The sequence below is a fragment of the Bidens hawaiensis genome, unplaced genomic scaffold (genome assembly GCF_021521415.1).
Source record: "Bidens hawaiensis isolate Kalapana, Puna unplaced genomic scaffold, B.hawaiensis_p1.1 tig00027296_1, whole genome shotgun sequence".
Classification (NCBI taxonomy): domain Eukaryota; kingdom Viridiplantae; phylum Streptophyta; class Magnoliopsida; order Asterales; family Asteraceae; genus Bidens; species Bidens hawaiensis.
In genome coordinates, this window is record NW_027494404.1 from 45,604 (window position 1) to 60,170 (window position 14,567).

Consider the following 14,567-nt stretch of genomic DNA (forward strand, 5'->3'; position numbering starts at 1 on the left):
TTTTGAAACAATGACCACATTAGCTAGCCATCGAGGATATTGAACCTCTCTGATCATAACGGCCTTAAGAAGTTTTTCAACTTCTTCTTGTATGATCTTGTTCCTCTCAGGAGCGAATTTCCTTCGCTTCTGATGGACGGGTTTAACAGATAAATCAAGGCCGAGTTTATGAGTGATTACCTCTTTTGAAATACCTGTCATGTCCGAGTGCTTGAAGGCAAAGGTAGATCTTCTTCGCCCTAAGAAGGATATTATATCCTCCTCAATCTTACTTGGGATACTGGATCCTAGGAACACCTTTATTTCAGGATCCTCGGGGTCCAATGATACTTCTTTAAGGTCTTTCTCCCGAGCTTCCATCACGTCCCTAGGATGTTGCTGTAGTTGCTATGCTATGGTCGGCTTGACTGTTGGCTTCATTGATGATGAATAATAATTCTTGGCTTCCGCTTGGTCACCTACTATCTTTACAACTCCCCAAGGAGTAGGTAACTTGATGCACTGGTGGTAAGTTGAGGCTACAGCCTTCATTCCATGGAGCCACGACCTACCTAAAATAACATTGCAACAGGAAAGGTTATCTATAACACAAAATTTTTGGTATGAATTTAACCCTTCAATATAAATTGGGAGGTTGATGTCCCCCAGTGTCTTTTTGGTTTCGCCACTGAAACCAACTAGCACCGATGTTCTAGGGATGATTTCTGAATCCGGTATGTTCATTTTCTTAAGGACATCATGTTGGATAATGTTGACCGAGATGCCGCCGTCTACTAGGATCCTGCGTACATAATGGTTAGAGATAAATAAAGTAATAATCAAACCGTCATGATGAGGATCCTGAATGTTCAGTTTGTCTTCCTCATCGAAGAAGATTCTCTTGTCTGTTGTTAATGTGGTTGACGCTATTGGACGATCTCCGTTATCCATCTTGATCTCCTTGGCGAATCTTTTTGCGGTAGAGAAGGAAGTTCCACATATGTCTGAACCTCCCGAGATGAAATTAACTGCTCACACATCTGGCTTGTCTTGTTGAGGATCCTGGATCCTTGAATTAAAAAAGATTCTCTAATCAGTCACTCGAGTAGTGGGGATGAGTGGTCTTCTCTCATTATCCAACTCGAATTCTTCTACGGGACTCTCTGCTATGGCACAAGAATCTCTAAACAATTCGTAGTCTCTGGAGACAAAGTTGATCATATCAGCATCCGGCGGTGGTGATGTTGCTTTTTGTGGAAGATCTTCAGGATTTTGGATCTTGGATTTCTTCCTTCCCAAGAGTTCTTTAAGGTGACCCTTGCTCAGGAGGTATCCAATTTCTTTCCTTAAGGCGATGCATTCTTCTGTCGCGTGGCCAAAATCTTCGTGAAAAGCGCACCACTTAGATTTATCCTTGAAGCCGACAACCTTTTCATTCTTTCGGGGCCACCTTGCTTTTTCTCCCAGATCTTTCATGGCACAAATCAAGCCATGAGTATCTACAGAGAAACAGTAATCGGAGATACAAGGATAGTCTTCATCGTCATCTCCTTCTTCAACTGCCCGTACGTTCTGATTGTTAAACTTGGCGTACGGCTTCGAATTGTTGTTCCTATTCCAGGATCCTTTATTCTTTTCAGGAGTTTCTTGCTTCGTTTGTCCCCCGAGACGATCCTGGATCTTTTTATCTTCTTCTAAGCGGATGTATCTTATTGCCCTGCTTCTGACTTCATATAATGTCCTACATTGAGTCATCACTAAATCATCATAGAAAGGGGAGCTCTTTTGAATTCCCATCTTGAATGCTTCAACAGCAGTAGTCATATCAAGGTTTGGGATTTCTAGAGCTTCCTTTCCGAACCTGGTAATGAAATCCCTAAGGGATTCATCACTAGGCTGGATAACACGATATAAATCACTGGTTAACCTCTAAAATTTCCGACTACAGGAAAATTGAGTGTTAAACAAATTAACTAAATGAGAGAAAGATGTAACCGAGAAAGGGGGGGGGACTTAGCAGCCATTTTAGGGCAGCTCCCGTTAGTGTGGCTCCAAATCCTTTACAAAGGCAAGCCTCTTTGAGTCTCTCAGGAACATGATTAATTTCCATTCTCTCCCGATATTGGGCAACATGTTCCTCAGGATCGGTGCTCCCATCATACGTCTTCATGTTGGGAGTTTGAAACCGCTTCAGGATTTCAGCATCACATATGGGCGGAGCGAATCTGGATAATTTGTGACTCCCCTCCGGTATTTCAGGGATTGGACGTATCATTCCCGGGACACTGGATATCATATCCTTTAGCTTCTGTAATTCTCTGGCCATGGCCTGGTTGATACCTGAATCCTGCATGGGAACATGGTTAGTATCTAAAGATATAGGATCATACCAGTTACCTCTCTGTTGGGTGGAGTTTGGTATTTCAGACGACTATCTGGGATAAGAGGAGTCAACAATCGGAGTAGGTCCTCCAGAAGCTATGGTCTGCATGGGGATTATATCTCCTTCATGGAATTCGGAGGATCGTTGATGTTGGACGCCTGAGGATCCTTGATTCGGAAAGAAGGATCCTTGATTCGGGATGAAGGATCCTTGAGGTTGGGTACCATAGGATCCTTGTGGAAGGATGAATGATCCTTGCCGATAATATGAGGATCCTTGATTCTGCTGACCCATGGATCCCTGTTGAAGGATAGATGATCCTGGCTGAAATAGCGAGGATCCTTGAGTCTGTTGACCCAAGGACCCCTGTTGAAGGATAGATGATCCTTGTGAGAACTGAGTCATGGACTCCGGACTGGTGAAATCCAGCATCCTGGGCATCAAGGGGGTGAGACCTCTGCTGGCCTCTTGTTCTTCTTGAGATCCTCTATCTCACGTAGGATCTTCTGATTAGTCTTGTTCTGCTGCTCCATGTATGCTTTAGCCTGCGAAAACATAGATGAAACATCACTGTTAGTATTAACCACCGGGGCAGCAGCAACATTTTTTGAGCTCTGGAAGACTGGTAGTTGCGTCTTGCTCCCAGCAGCAGCAGGCCGTTGCGTTCCCGTGATTGGCGGAGGCATCGGTGGCAAAGTCCTCGATGAGAGAGGAACCGTAGTCGGCATGGTTGATGAAGCAGAGGTTGATTGAGAGGCCATTGATAGTGATATGGGTATGAAAAAGTTGAGAATGATAAGAATAATATGGATTATAGCACCAATTGCCCCACGGTGGGCGCCAAATTGTTTTGGATAAAAATCTGCTAAGGATCAAGTATCCAAATCTGTTAAGTGAGGTAAGGTGCTAACTTGACAATGACAAGTGTATAAGCGTGATATTGGTGAACACAAAGGTATGATTACGAGGGAAAAAGCCCTTAATCACAATAGTCTTACTTCGGTCAAAACTTATCGAGGTAATCGTTGGTAAAATAACTTCGGTCAAGGATTAATAGGATAATCTTTGGTCGAAGCACTTTAGTCAATGATCAACAAGGTAACCTTTGGTCGATGAGTATATGGTTATCGTGGTCTCCGGCACAAAAAACCCCCGGACGGTGAAAACTATCACCGTCGATTATATTAATAGAACGAAAGGTGGTTACAAATGTAGTGGAGAATATGATCGAGATTACAGAATATGCTAGTGTGTAGAGAGTATTAATTTCTACTCTAGTGTGTGTGTAAGTACATGTGTGTTTCTAGCTCGATCGTATCTCGTATAAATAAGATAATAACAATAACAATAATTCCTATCTATTCGGAAGTCTTCCACTTAGCCGCTCCACGACCTTTGACCATGTGCCAATAGCCACCCAGTAGCGAGATAAGTGGAATAATGAGTCTCATAGCCGTTGGTGTTATTTAATCATCAATCTTCTAGAGAATTCATCCATGATTAGTTATATTGAATTAGGATCCTGTATCCACATTCCAGCTATAGGATACACTGTGAGGATAGTTGATGCAAGTCTGTCTTTAGAGTCGCTACACCTGTCTAACACATCACCATACTGAATGCAATCATCAGTAAACAAATAATACCGAGGATCGTCGATCCTTTATATCCTGATATATTTTTTACGGATAAACTATCTAAAAGACAGTCAAGGATAAAGGATCCTTAGTGTAAAAATCATGACCTAACACTCACTTACGTCATTTTAGATAGATATTGGTAGTGAAGAATTTGATCTAGACCTTGTGAGGTTGTCAGTTCGAATCCCAAGCCCACCTGGGTTGTAGTCCCACCGTATCGCACAACAACTGTTAAGTGACAGCCAGCGGTACGGTTTCCCGGAGGAATGCCCAAGCCAAACTCTGAAGTCAGCGTGAGACAGGTTAAGACAACATAGTCGGGCCAAAGTTTTGCAACGAGACTCTCCAAATTAGAGAATACGGTGACTTAACACACAATAAAGTTTGTTCTGAAAAAAAAAGAACTTAATATCTCTCAACGTTGTTATGGTTGATTCAATATAATCATACTTGGGGATACGACTAACAGTCGGCATTTAGGTTTAACACCCCATAAATGGCATCTACAATCATGCCGGAGCATTGTCACAGGAAAGACAAGGAGAGCATCTACTCGTGAAAGACAAGAAGAGAGATCGTATGGTGAATAACGGATAACAGCTAGAAAAGGACATCCCTCGTACGTGGTTGGCCATTAGGAATAATAGTATGATTGTAGATTTTGTATTGTCTTCTATAAATAGGACATATGTTTGTAACAATGCTCAAATTAATATCAATATATTCACACCCTTAATTATGTGTTTTGCTATCACTCTCAAATATCACTCGTATATCCATCCCTTACACTGTGTTCCCGAGTTTCATTTAAGGAGAGAAAAGAAAAGGAGGAGAATTAAAAGAGAAAAGAAAGAGAGGGGGGAGGAAAATATGTCACTTTATTTCGTGTTCCCGAGTTTAATGAAAATGGAAGGAAAGGGAAAGAAAATGTAGGAGTTAATAGGCAATTAATGATACAAACACATTTTCTCTCCTAATCTTTCCAATTTGGAAAGATGATTATACACTTAAATTTTCTAGTATTTTCTCTCCCTTCCCTCCCCTCCCACCCTTAAAAAATCTCTGGAACATGATTCCTTCACCTTTTCTTCTCCTTTCCTTCCCCTCTCCTCTTTAAATAAGACTCGGGAACACAGCGTTAAAGTCAGTCTTAGCCCGATAATCGATCCAGCTATGATTACTTAACAATATTCTATATTCGTACCATTATAAGCTAGCTTTATCATAGACTTGTAGTTATCAAGTGCCCAAGCATCCTCGCCATTTGTTAAGTTGAAATTTGTGATGTAGTTCTTGGTTAATGATCAATTTAATAAAATAAGGTGACCTTCGTAGTAAATAGTGCTAGAATGTATTGTATGTCTACAAATGGGTTAGGAGCACTCATCCCATCGTTGTCGCTTCAACCACGGCTACCCGCCATGTCCACCCGACACCAGCTTGCCATCATCACTACCATCATTGTCGACATCACCCCACTACCTCTAGGCTCTAGCCACCCTAAAAAAAAATAAAAATATAAAACATGAACTTATTTTGATGTACAACTCATTTCAACCCAACTTAGCATGTTCATCCCCTAAATATTTTCTTACAACTCAAATTCATCAATTACAATAGTCACATTATAATACTAACATATCATATCCTTTATTAACAATAGTAATGTAACCAATAGAACCACTCATTACACCGAGTTTGTTTCAAGTCAAAATGTTCTACAAAGAAGTTAATGGCTTATATTGTAGTTATTAAATTTGGTGAATGTTGTTTGCTCAAACAAAACTCAACAACTATAACATAAATTATACAAAAAACTATAATTAATCTCTCTTTTCACTAAAGGTAAAGTGATAAGCAACTCTGTCCCTTGATAAATAAGCAAGTACCAACTAATCAAACAAAAAATTCATTATCATTCTAACTTTTCCTTGCTACCATCATTAACCGATCTCACCTTCCCCTTGACAGTTGGCATTTTACCGGGAAACGCCCACCTCAACAACCGCTCCCACGCATAACACACCGAGAACATCAACGCCGCACGCATCAAGAGTTTATCACGCAACTCGGTCGGCAACGGGACCAGTTTCAACCAGTCGTTTAAGTTCCGAAACATGTCCGATGTGATCACTGTGAAGAACCCGACCGCACTCCAAAGAGCAATCTTAAACGGCTTGTTTTCGGATATACTCTGGTTGAACGGGTGACCCATGTAGTTGACCGCAAAGGTAGCCACTTGGATCATCATGTTGACCATGTAAGACACGGTGTTAACCATGTTACTCTCGAACTCAGAGTCAGGCTCGATGCATTCTTCTGGCATGTGTTTCTCGGCTTCTTTCACGGATGATACTAAGAATAGGATATGAATGGCGAACTGGCCAAGTAGAGAGAGAAAAACGTAGGAGCAGAAGATGTTCGGGTGGGGCCGCTCGGCGGAAAGTGTCGGTAGTGGGCGGGCGTGTGAGATGAATAAGAAAAAGGCAGCGGTGAAGACACCACTAATGGTCGCTTGAACGTCTCCTAACTTAACACCATCTAAGTACATGACACTTAATACATACGCGGTTGCAAGACAATTTAGCCCAAGAATCTTGAACATTTGCAGGGTGGTGACTAGGGTGCTACGCCCCTGACGGATGATGTCGGTGGTCGGGGAGACAGACGCGTGCTTGGCTGTGAATGGTGACGCCATTGATGCGTCCCCGAGTTTGACTATCGGAGTTGACCGACCGTCGTCTCCTTCATTTAACTCATCCATCATCTTCTTTAGCTTCTGCCTTTGAACCTCTGCTGGCGTGAGGTGGCGCTGGTTACTGGTGGCAGAAGTGACAGCACTCGAGCTTGGTTCAATAACAGGCTTGGGCTTCTTCGGCTTTGTTTCTGAGGACGGATTTTCACCGGGACTTGGAGGTGGTATTGCATTTAGTAAAGCTACACCCACATGCGCCTGAAATCGTAAACGAGTCATATTTTTGTACGGGTCAGGCCAAGTAAGTAAACGGGTCGGATTACCTGCTTTAAAGCACCAACGTCATTAGTGCCATCACCGCACATCAAAGTTATTCTTCCAGAAGATTTAAAAGTGGTCATTATGAGTTCCTTTTGTTCAGGTGCCACGCGTGCGAACACCTTCACATATGGAATCACATTGGCAACAGAATTGGTCTGCAGTAGCATTTCAAAGCAATCGCCTCCGATGCAAAGATCATGACCCTCGGTTAAAGCCTCAACTGTTTCTTCACTGTAATAACACGGGTTTATAATATTATCTTAAATAAATATAAGAGTTTATATTGTGTTACCTGTAAGTCACAATCTCCTTTTCGTCGGGTGAAACCCACTCGAATTGTTGCTTGGTTTTAGTTTGGACGAGAATTAATGCTGGTTTTGATATTATGTTAACTTGACGAGCAACGTGGCAAGCGGTCAATGCTTGATCACCAGTAATCATGACCTGAAAACAAATCCAGTAATCATGACATCATTCTTTAGAATAGCAAACATTATGTTAAAAAAAATTATAACAATATATAAAGGAAGCTAAATCAGTACGACAGTATAACTCACCAAGTCATGTGACGATTTTTTTAATTCAAGTAAAACTGCAGCAGAGTCTCCTCTGATGGGACAATTAAATACCTAAAGTTTGTCATATATAGTAAATACGTCAAAGAAAGTATACTGCCAATATATACAATTTAGCATTATGCAAAAGTTGTTCATACCGCAAAACCAGCAAAGGTTAGTCCGCTCTCAACTACTTCCCTGTCCAAGTTTCTAGCTTCACTTACCTATATTTGTTTACAAAAACAAAACGACAATGTGAAACAAAGGTTATAGAAAGCGTACAGAAAAGTCAGATAAATATATTAACTTTTTTTTATGAACGGCTAATATTACTTTTTCCCTACCAAGTCCTAAATTACACCATAATCTATCCTTTGCCTGGATTGATCCCAAGACCTCCCACCTAAGATGCTTGCCCCTCAACATATACACACACAAACAATAAGTTGTCAAAACGAAAAAGAATGGTCACCGTCATATCAGAAAGAGGCTTATAGGCTAAAGCCAGTACGCGGGATCCTTGACGTGTGTACTTCTTGTAGGTGCTTACATAAAATGCTGGTACGTCACTTAGTCTTTCTTGGATGGTTTCTGGTGCACCCTGAAATACACCAAGTCCTATGAGTTAAGCCTAAATGGAAAGTACATATAATTAGATGATATTAAAATATTTACTTTTTACATACCTTTACAAATGCATAAAACTGCTCTTCTGTACGAACCACTACCGCCATTCTTTTCAAGTGGGATGCAAAATGATGTCTCTGAACAATTTGGACAGCACTGCCACCACCCCTTCAAAAATAAAAGAAGTTTTAAGTTCCTTAAAAAAAGTAGTCATGTAAGATGTAGAAACACATAAAACATTGAACTTGAACAATAAAAAGTGATATGGCAACTATCAAAATCATAAATTATAGAAAAGATTACTGAATGGTTTACGTTTTAGGCATCGCCTTCTCGTCAGATTTATAACTCCACTCGATCCCCTTGATTGCAGCCTTCTCAAGAGGATCACCAACCTACAAGCAACAGTATCACTATATAAAATATGTATTTTAAATTCATTTGAACCAGAAAAAAAACATTTATGAAACAATGAGAAAAGTTGCATACCAGCTTGTTGTCCACAAAAACAAGTGCATGACAAGAAGCAAGAATTTCCAAAGTACGGTCTGGCACTTTTTTAGTATCCGTTTCTAGTTCTACATCATCACTCAACCCACCAACTCCAGAAAACTCCTATAGATTAAAGCATGAGGCTGTTAACAAAGTTTTTAACCATGAACGCTAAACTTATAACTGGCATACCATGTCATCAGATGTCAATGTACCCGTCTTGTCAAAACAACATATATCAACCTGCAGAATGATAATACAGAAACGACTGTGATGGAATCATGGAATTTAAAGAATATCAGATCTAAGTAACACATGATTAAAGTGTTTAGCTCACCTTCCCAGCAAACGGTATACGAAAAGGTTCGGTACAAAATATACCACGTCGGGCTAGTGCAATTAACGATGTATTAACAGCTATAGATAACTCCATTGGCAGCTCAGGAGGAATCACAGAAGTTACAATTAAAGAACAGCTCAAAAGAAGCTTGTATCTACTCCTGTTTGGGTCTTCAAGCCCCTGCATCAACATGTATAGTGATACTAAAAGATTTATTAAACACAAAGAAATGATAACCACAAGTTTACCTTTTTAAGTACATAACCGGCGGCTATAATTGCAAAAACCACTAAAAACAGAATAAAAAGTCCACTCTCCCAGCTGTTAGCAGTAACCTGAGGAATATAAATTTATCAAATAGAATGTAATTAGAGAGAAACGACTTAAAATTGTCATCTGAAATAACAATCAGTCAATTACCCTCTCTGTTGAAAACAAAATGGTTCGCATTAATTTCCCTTGAGTTGTTTCAAATCCGGTTCGCAAAACAATTGCTAAACAGCCACCATCAGGAGTTTTCATATGAAAAGTCTAGAACAATTGACAAAAAGAGAACATTAACTGTAAACCGCAGTCTGAAACTTATACTACAATTAAATGTAACACCATGCTCAACCTTATCAGGAGTATGCTGCAATATCTTTGTTCCACCAAACAGAATATGATTTTTATCTCGTTTAGAAGACAAACGCTCTTCTGGTCCTCTACCCATGATTGACACCTGTCAAACATCTATTTGTTACAGTTTCACACAAACACGCTACATAACCACACATATAATCATGTGACACAACCTTCCATTGAGGCGTAGACTCCCCTGTGAGGATAGCCTCATTCACAATAGCGGTCCCCGCAAGAATAAGCATGTCTGCAGGGACAGATTTTTCCTCTCCATCTTGACCAGCAGCACGGCCAACTGACACAACATCCCCAGGTAGAAGATCAGTCCCTGCTACCTTTGTCCACCTGGCAATAGATGAGGTCAATATAAGTCAAGAATCAACAGACTTGTATGCAATTCTAAGAACAAAAAAAGGCATAATAACAAACTTACTTTCCACAACGATACACCATTAGCATTTGAGAATCTACTCTAACGCGTCTGAGCTCTGAAAGAGTCTTCAACCGACTTTTGGCCATTGTTGACTCGAACATAAACAGCATAAAGAGAGTGAAAAGACTATAATACCAATATTCATCTAGACACCAAAGTCCCACACAAAAGACCTGCAGTGCAGATCAGAGGTAACAACAGCTTAATTAAAAAATTATAATGCAAGCCCGCGTTAAAACTATCTTTTGTGAAAGCTAAGGGCACAGACAACAGGATGCATCATGTCAAACCTGAAAGACAAAAAAGGGCTCCATGCAGTTCTCTTTCATCAACTTCTGGAACGTTGGCTGTGGATACGCAAATCTACAAAGACGTCAACAGATTTCAGTATGATAACAGTAAAACATGCGAGTTAAAAACAGAGAAAAAATGAAACATAAAAAAACACCATGTTTAGTAGACTCGCGGTAGTAAAAACACTTACACATTGCATCCCCACTTCTCAGCAGCAACTTGAACTTTAGCTTCAGTTCCATATCCAGTGCTTTTAAGATAGTAGCCAATATTTTCCTTAGAGGGGTAAGGAAGCTTACAGAAAGTTTGTTTCTCATTCGAATAGATGAAACACTGCTTTCTGAAATCAAAATAAATCTCCTCTGTCGAAGAACCTGGCAACTGACAGAAGTAAAAACATGATGTTACTTGTGTGTCACGCGCAATGCTTTTAGATTCAGCCAAAAACACAAACTTGAAAAGGAGAGACTATGTTCTACAAATTCTCATAGTTATCAAATGCGCTAGGGGCACTTAAGGTGCATAGGCCTCGGTTGGGGCCTAGGCACAAAGTGTAAAAAAAGCGAGGGCCTGAAGTAAAAAAGCGCACTTACATAAAAAATTAAAAAAGATATTATGTATAAGAAAAATGGTAATATTCTTGAAATAAATAAATAAAAGCTATTATATGAACTTTAATATCATCTAATTAGTACCAAAACTTTTAAATAGTCAAAATTAAAATTTGATTCCAAAACTTGAATAATAAAATATTCAATGTATTTCCTTTGGTCTCTCCTAGATCTAAGTTTCAATCACACTCCTTGCGTTTCTTTTGCTCGACTTTTATCTTCACATGTTCCTGATGCCTTCTTGGTTCCATACAACCCCAATCTTCGGCTTTAATAATTCGCTAGTATAGCGAAGAATCAAACGACACCCTTTTGCGATTCTCTTCTACAATCGCAGGGCCTTGATGCCAACCCAAATTCCAGGCCTCGGTATTTGTTAGAAACAGTTTAATTTTTAAAGCACAATTTTTAATTCTTGAAAGTTAGAATTAGTATAATAATTGCAATGAAAGATCGATCCTTTTTTCCTTCTCCGCCTAGACAATGCCGAAGCGCTCGCCTAGGAACTAGAAGTGCATTTATTGAGCCTAACCTAAAAAATGAGCCTAGGGGCAAGTGATTTTAATAACTATGCAAAATCTTGATGGTATTTCAACGCAAATTAGTTCCCACGCGATCAAACATAAAACAATAAAATGCTGTAACATACTACCATCTAAAAACATAAGTTGATCTAACAACCTTCCGGAAGTGTAACGGCACTATTTCTTTCGAGCCACAGAACTTGGCTGGAGTAATTTTGCACGCATTCGCATTACGAATATCCTTAACCTGCAAAACAAAGACACAAATAACAATCTCACTTCTTGTACAGAAACCAAAACATAAACAAAACAACCGATTCCGAACCTTCGAATAATGAACGAAACACTTAAAATCGACAGACCAGACTGTAAACAAGAGCACCAAAATGTGAACAACTGACAGACCACCGAGAACAATACACGCGTCAAAGAAATCCAAACTCGGTACAATAACAGTCATCCAAGCAGCGTAAAGTAGTGCAAAGGGCCAGGTGTCCAACCGCCACGGCCAGTGTCTCTTCCTAAGGAGATCAACGGTATCAACTACTTTGCCATTGACATTAAACCTAGTCATCTCCCTAATAACTCAATTTCAAATCTGGTAAAACTCAATTGAAGTTTGAGCTGCAATTAAACACGTGAATAATAAGTAAATAAAAGCATTTAATTAAACAACGTATGTGTAATGATTAATCTAATATAGCATTGTATAGATTGAATTCAGTTTACTAGCTTACTTGAGGCTTACGTTACGTATAGAATGCTTCGCCGGAGATGATTTGCGGTTGAGACTCCGGCTTAGGGTTTAGATTAATGGTGGTAAAAGAGTCGGAGATCTGGTGATCGGAGCAGTGGACTTTTGTGTCTCTTACGGTAACAGTCCTTTAACTATAACCATCGGAAAATTTTTAAATTTTATTTATGCATATATCTGTTTTTATTTATTTATTTCTTTTTTTTAACAACTATATATTTGCACACTTCTAATTTATTTCTTCAAGTTTATGATGTTAAAACTGATTTGACAAAAGTTAACGAGTGAGATATCACCCCCTTTATGGGTTAATGGGCGTTAAAAGGCTAAATGGGTTAAAACGTAACGGACTTTATGAATTGTTTTTAACCCGTGCGTCGCCGCACGTGGGTTATTTGTTGTTTACCTAAGCTTCAACATTGTTATAGATGCAGCTTTATCAATGGTTTTCATTAATCAACTACTAACGATACAATTTTCATTTAGTTTGTATGCACTTTGCAGCACAATCATTATTTCATAAAGACAGGTGCACTACTTACATCATTTAACTTAAAAAAAGTTAACTGCACATAAGTTTCAAAGATGGCTAAAAGCCTAAAATGACTCACAAATATTTAATGGTGGTAAATAAAAGTGCGCCATTTCATAGCCATATCAATTTACAAAACCTGTGTTTTCCTACTATTGTCAATAATGAGGATTATACAACTTAGACATAGTAAAGTACAGCTAAATAAAAAATCAACAGGAAAAGAAATCGCTATGCGGGTGTTTATTTGTGCTTATAGGTAAGGGATTAAATCTCCGTTACGGTTGCAACATACGTTACCATTCCAAATAACGGAGCATCAATGTTTCGTGTAAACAATTGATACGAAAATCGTTGTCATTACACCATCCAAGGCAATAGTAGGTCAAGTACGTTATGCATTACAAAGCAAAGCCAAAAATGGCATATGTACCATAAAAGCCAATATTTGCTTCCTGATCCAACTTTGAAACAGATGTAGATAGTCACCACGACCTCATGTCTACCGCAACTAATTTAGGGTACGATATCATAGACCGAAACAAAGGTATGTAACGAAAAGTAGATAGCAGACATCAACCTCAAACAAATTGAAGCATTAATGAATGCATATGATAACAAATCTAAGCATCTCTCCCATGAGGATACAGTACAGTGATCGCGAATTTGTCATCGACCCAACAACATAAACCAAATACGAAGCACAAATAAACTAAAAAGCCATGTAAAAAAATATCACATAAGGAGGCTATTGTGACATTCGTCAAATTCGGGTCTCGAATGTATTTGTTTTTGTATTCGTTTGGCACGTAACCCGACCCGTTTTGTAAACTGAAACTTATGAAATAATCAAAATGATGGTTTTTACGTTACAATATTGTTTTACACTTGTTGGGTCTTGAAAACATCCTTTTATGTCCTTAAAACGCGTTAAAAACACTTAAAACGAACTCCGGGGGCCAAACTGTCATTTTTGAAACCTGCAAAACACCACCAGCCACCACCTCATCGCGCTACGCGATGGGGACCTCCTTTGTGGTCGTGTGGCGCGATCTGGTGCAGACCAGATTGTCCCCGTTGTTCCATTGTTGGTTCTTTGGTCCATTAAATCCAAGTTTTACCCTCTAAATCACTTGTTTAACCCCTCTAAGCTCATCCTATAAATACAAGGCACTCTCTAACATAAATCTCTGCTCATAACTCTCTCCCTCACTCAAATTCAAAGACTTTACAAGGTTATTTTCATGTGTATGCTAAGTTTGACTTTCAAAGTCAAACTGTTGGAGTTTTTCATTTTTGTTTGCTTAACTTAGTCTAAATCAATACTTGAATCATATGACACAACATATATATAATATACACCCCTTTGGTAGTTACTTATCCGGCCCCGGTTGGTTAAGTTTCAGGCCTCGTAAGGCAAGACTACATGTAGGACTTTCGTGGTCTTTGTTATATATTTTCCGCATCTAACAATCTAACTTTATTGTTGCTTACTAAACATGCTAAACTTATACTCATCTTGCTTATTTATTAAGTTCCATGGTTATGGGTTTGAAGAGACTAGCCTCGGTTTAACCGTAAACCGAACTTTGTTTACTATCTTTGGTAAATAATTGTTTAAACATACTTATTGTTGGATTTAAGTTTCTAAAATCATTATTTTAAGTTCTATGGTTATGGGTTTGTAGATTCTAACCTCGGTCTTAACCCGAAACTAGATCCGAACCGAAAACCAAACTTTCATTTAAAGACTTTATTGTTACC

General features: G+C 39.2%; 1 protein-coding gene across 2 annotated transcripts; it reads right to left on the reverse strand.

Moving 5' to 3' along the window:
- Nucleotides 1-5,810: 5,810 nt before the first annotated feature.
- LOC143575083 (putative manganese-transporting ATPase PDR2) lies at nucleotides 5,811-12,278 on the reverse strand. 2 transcript variants are annotated; one of them, XM_077059536.1, is made up of 21 exons: nucleotides 12,255-12,277; nucleotides 11,843-12,141; nucleotides 11,675-11,764; nucleotides 10,573-10,763; nucleotides 10,379-10,451; nucleotides 10,089-10,261; nucleotides 9,829-10,000; nucleotides 9,651-9,755; nucleotides 9,455-9,565; nucleotides 9,283-9,369; nucleotides 9,032-9,214; nucleotides 8,887-8,937; nucleotides 8,692-8,817; nucleotides 8,518-8,597; nucleotides 8,262-8,370; nucleotides 8,048-8,176; nucleotides 7,734-7,799; nucleotides 7,576-7,647; nucleotides 7,311-7,462; nucleotides 7,021-7,249; nucleotides 5,811-6,955 (listed from the first exon to the last, which is right to left on the reverse strand). In XM_077059536.1, exons 2-21 carry the CDS (start codon nucleotides 12,089-12,091, stop codon nucleotides 5,918-5,920), a joined length of 3,486 nt encoding a protein of 1,161 aa, XP_076915651.1. In that variant the 5' UTR covers nucleotides 12,092-12,141; nucleotides 12,255-12,277; the 3' UTR covers nucleotides 5,811-5,917. The 2 variants fall into 2 exon arrangements, with proteins under 2 accessions (XP_076915651.1, XP_076915650.1); XM_077059535.1 differs by having other exon boundaries at nucleotides 11,675-12,141; nucleotides 12,255-12,278.
- Between the last annotated feature and the right edge of the window lie 2,289 nt (nucleotides 12,279-14,567).

Excerpts from the sequence above, each read along its gene's own strand:
- LOC143575083 (XM_077059535.1), bottom strand. The coding sequence starts at position 12,091 with ATGACTAGGTTTAATGTCAATGGCAAAGTAGTTGATACCGTTGATCTC. Across the intron at positions 9,756-9,828 it reads AGTCTACGCCTCAATGGAAG|GTGTCAATCATGGGTAGAGG; the intron begins GTTGTGTCACAT and ends GATGTTTGACAG. Across the intron at positions 7,800-8,047 it reads AGCCTCTTTCTGATATGACG|GTAAGTGAAGCTAGAAACTT; the intron begins GTGACCATTCTT and ends AAACAAATATAG.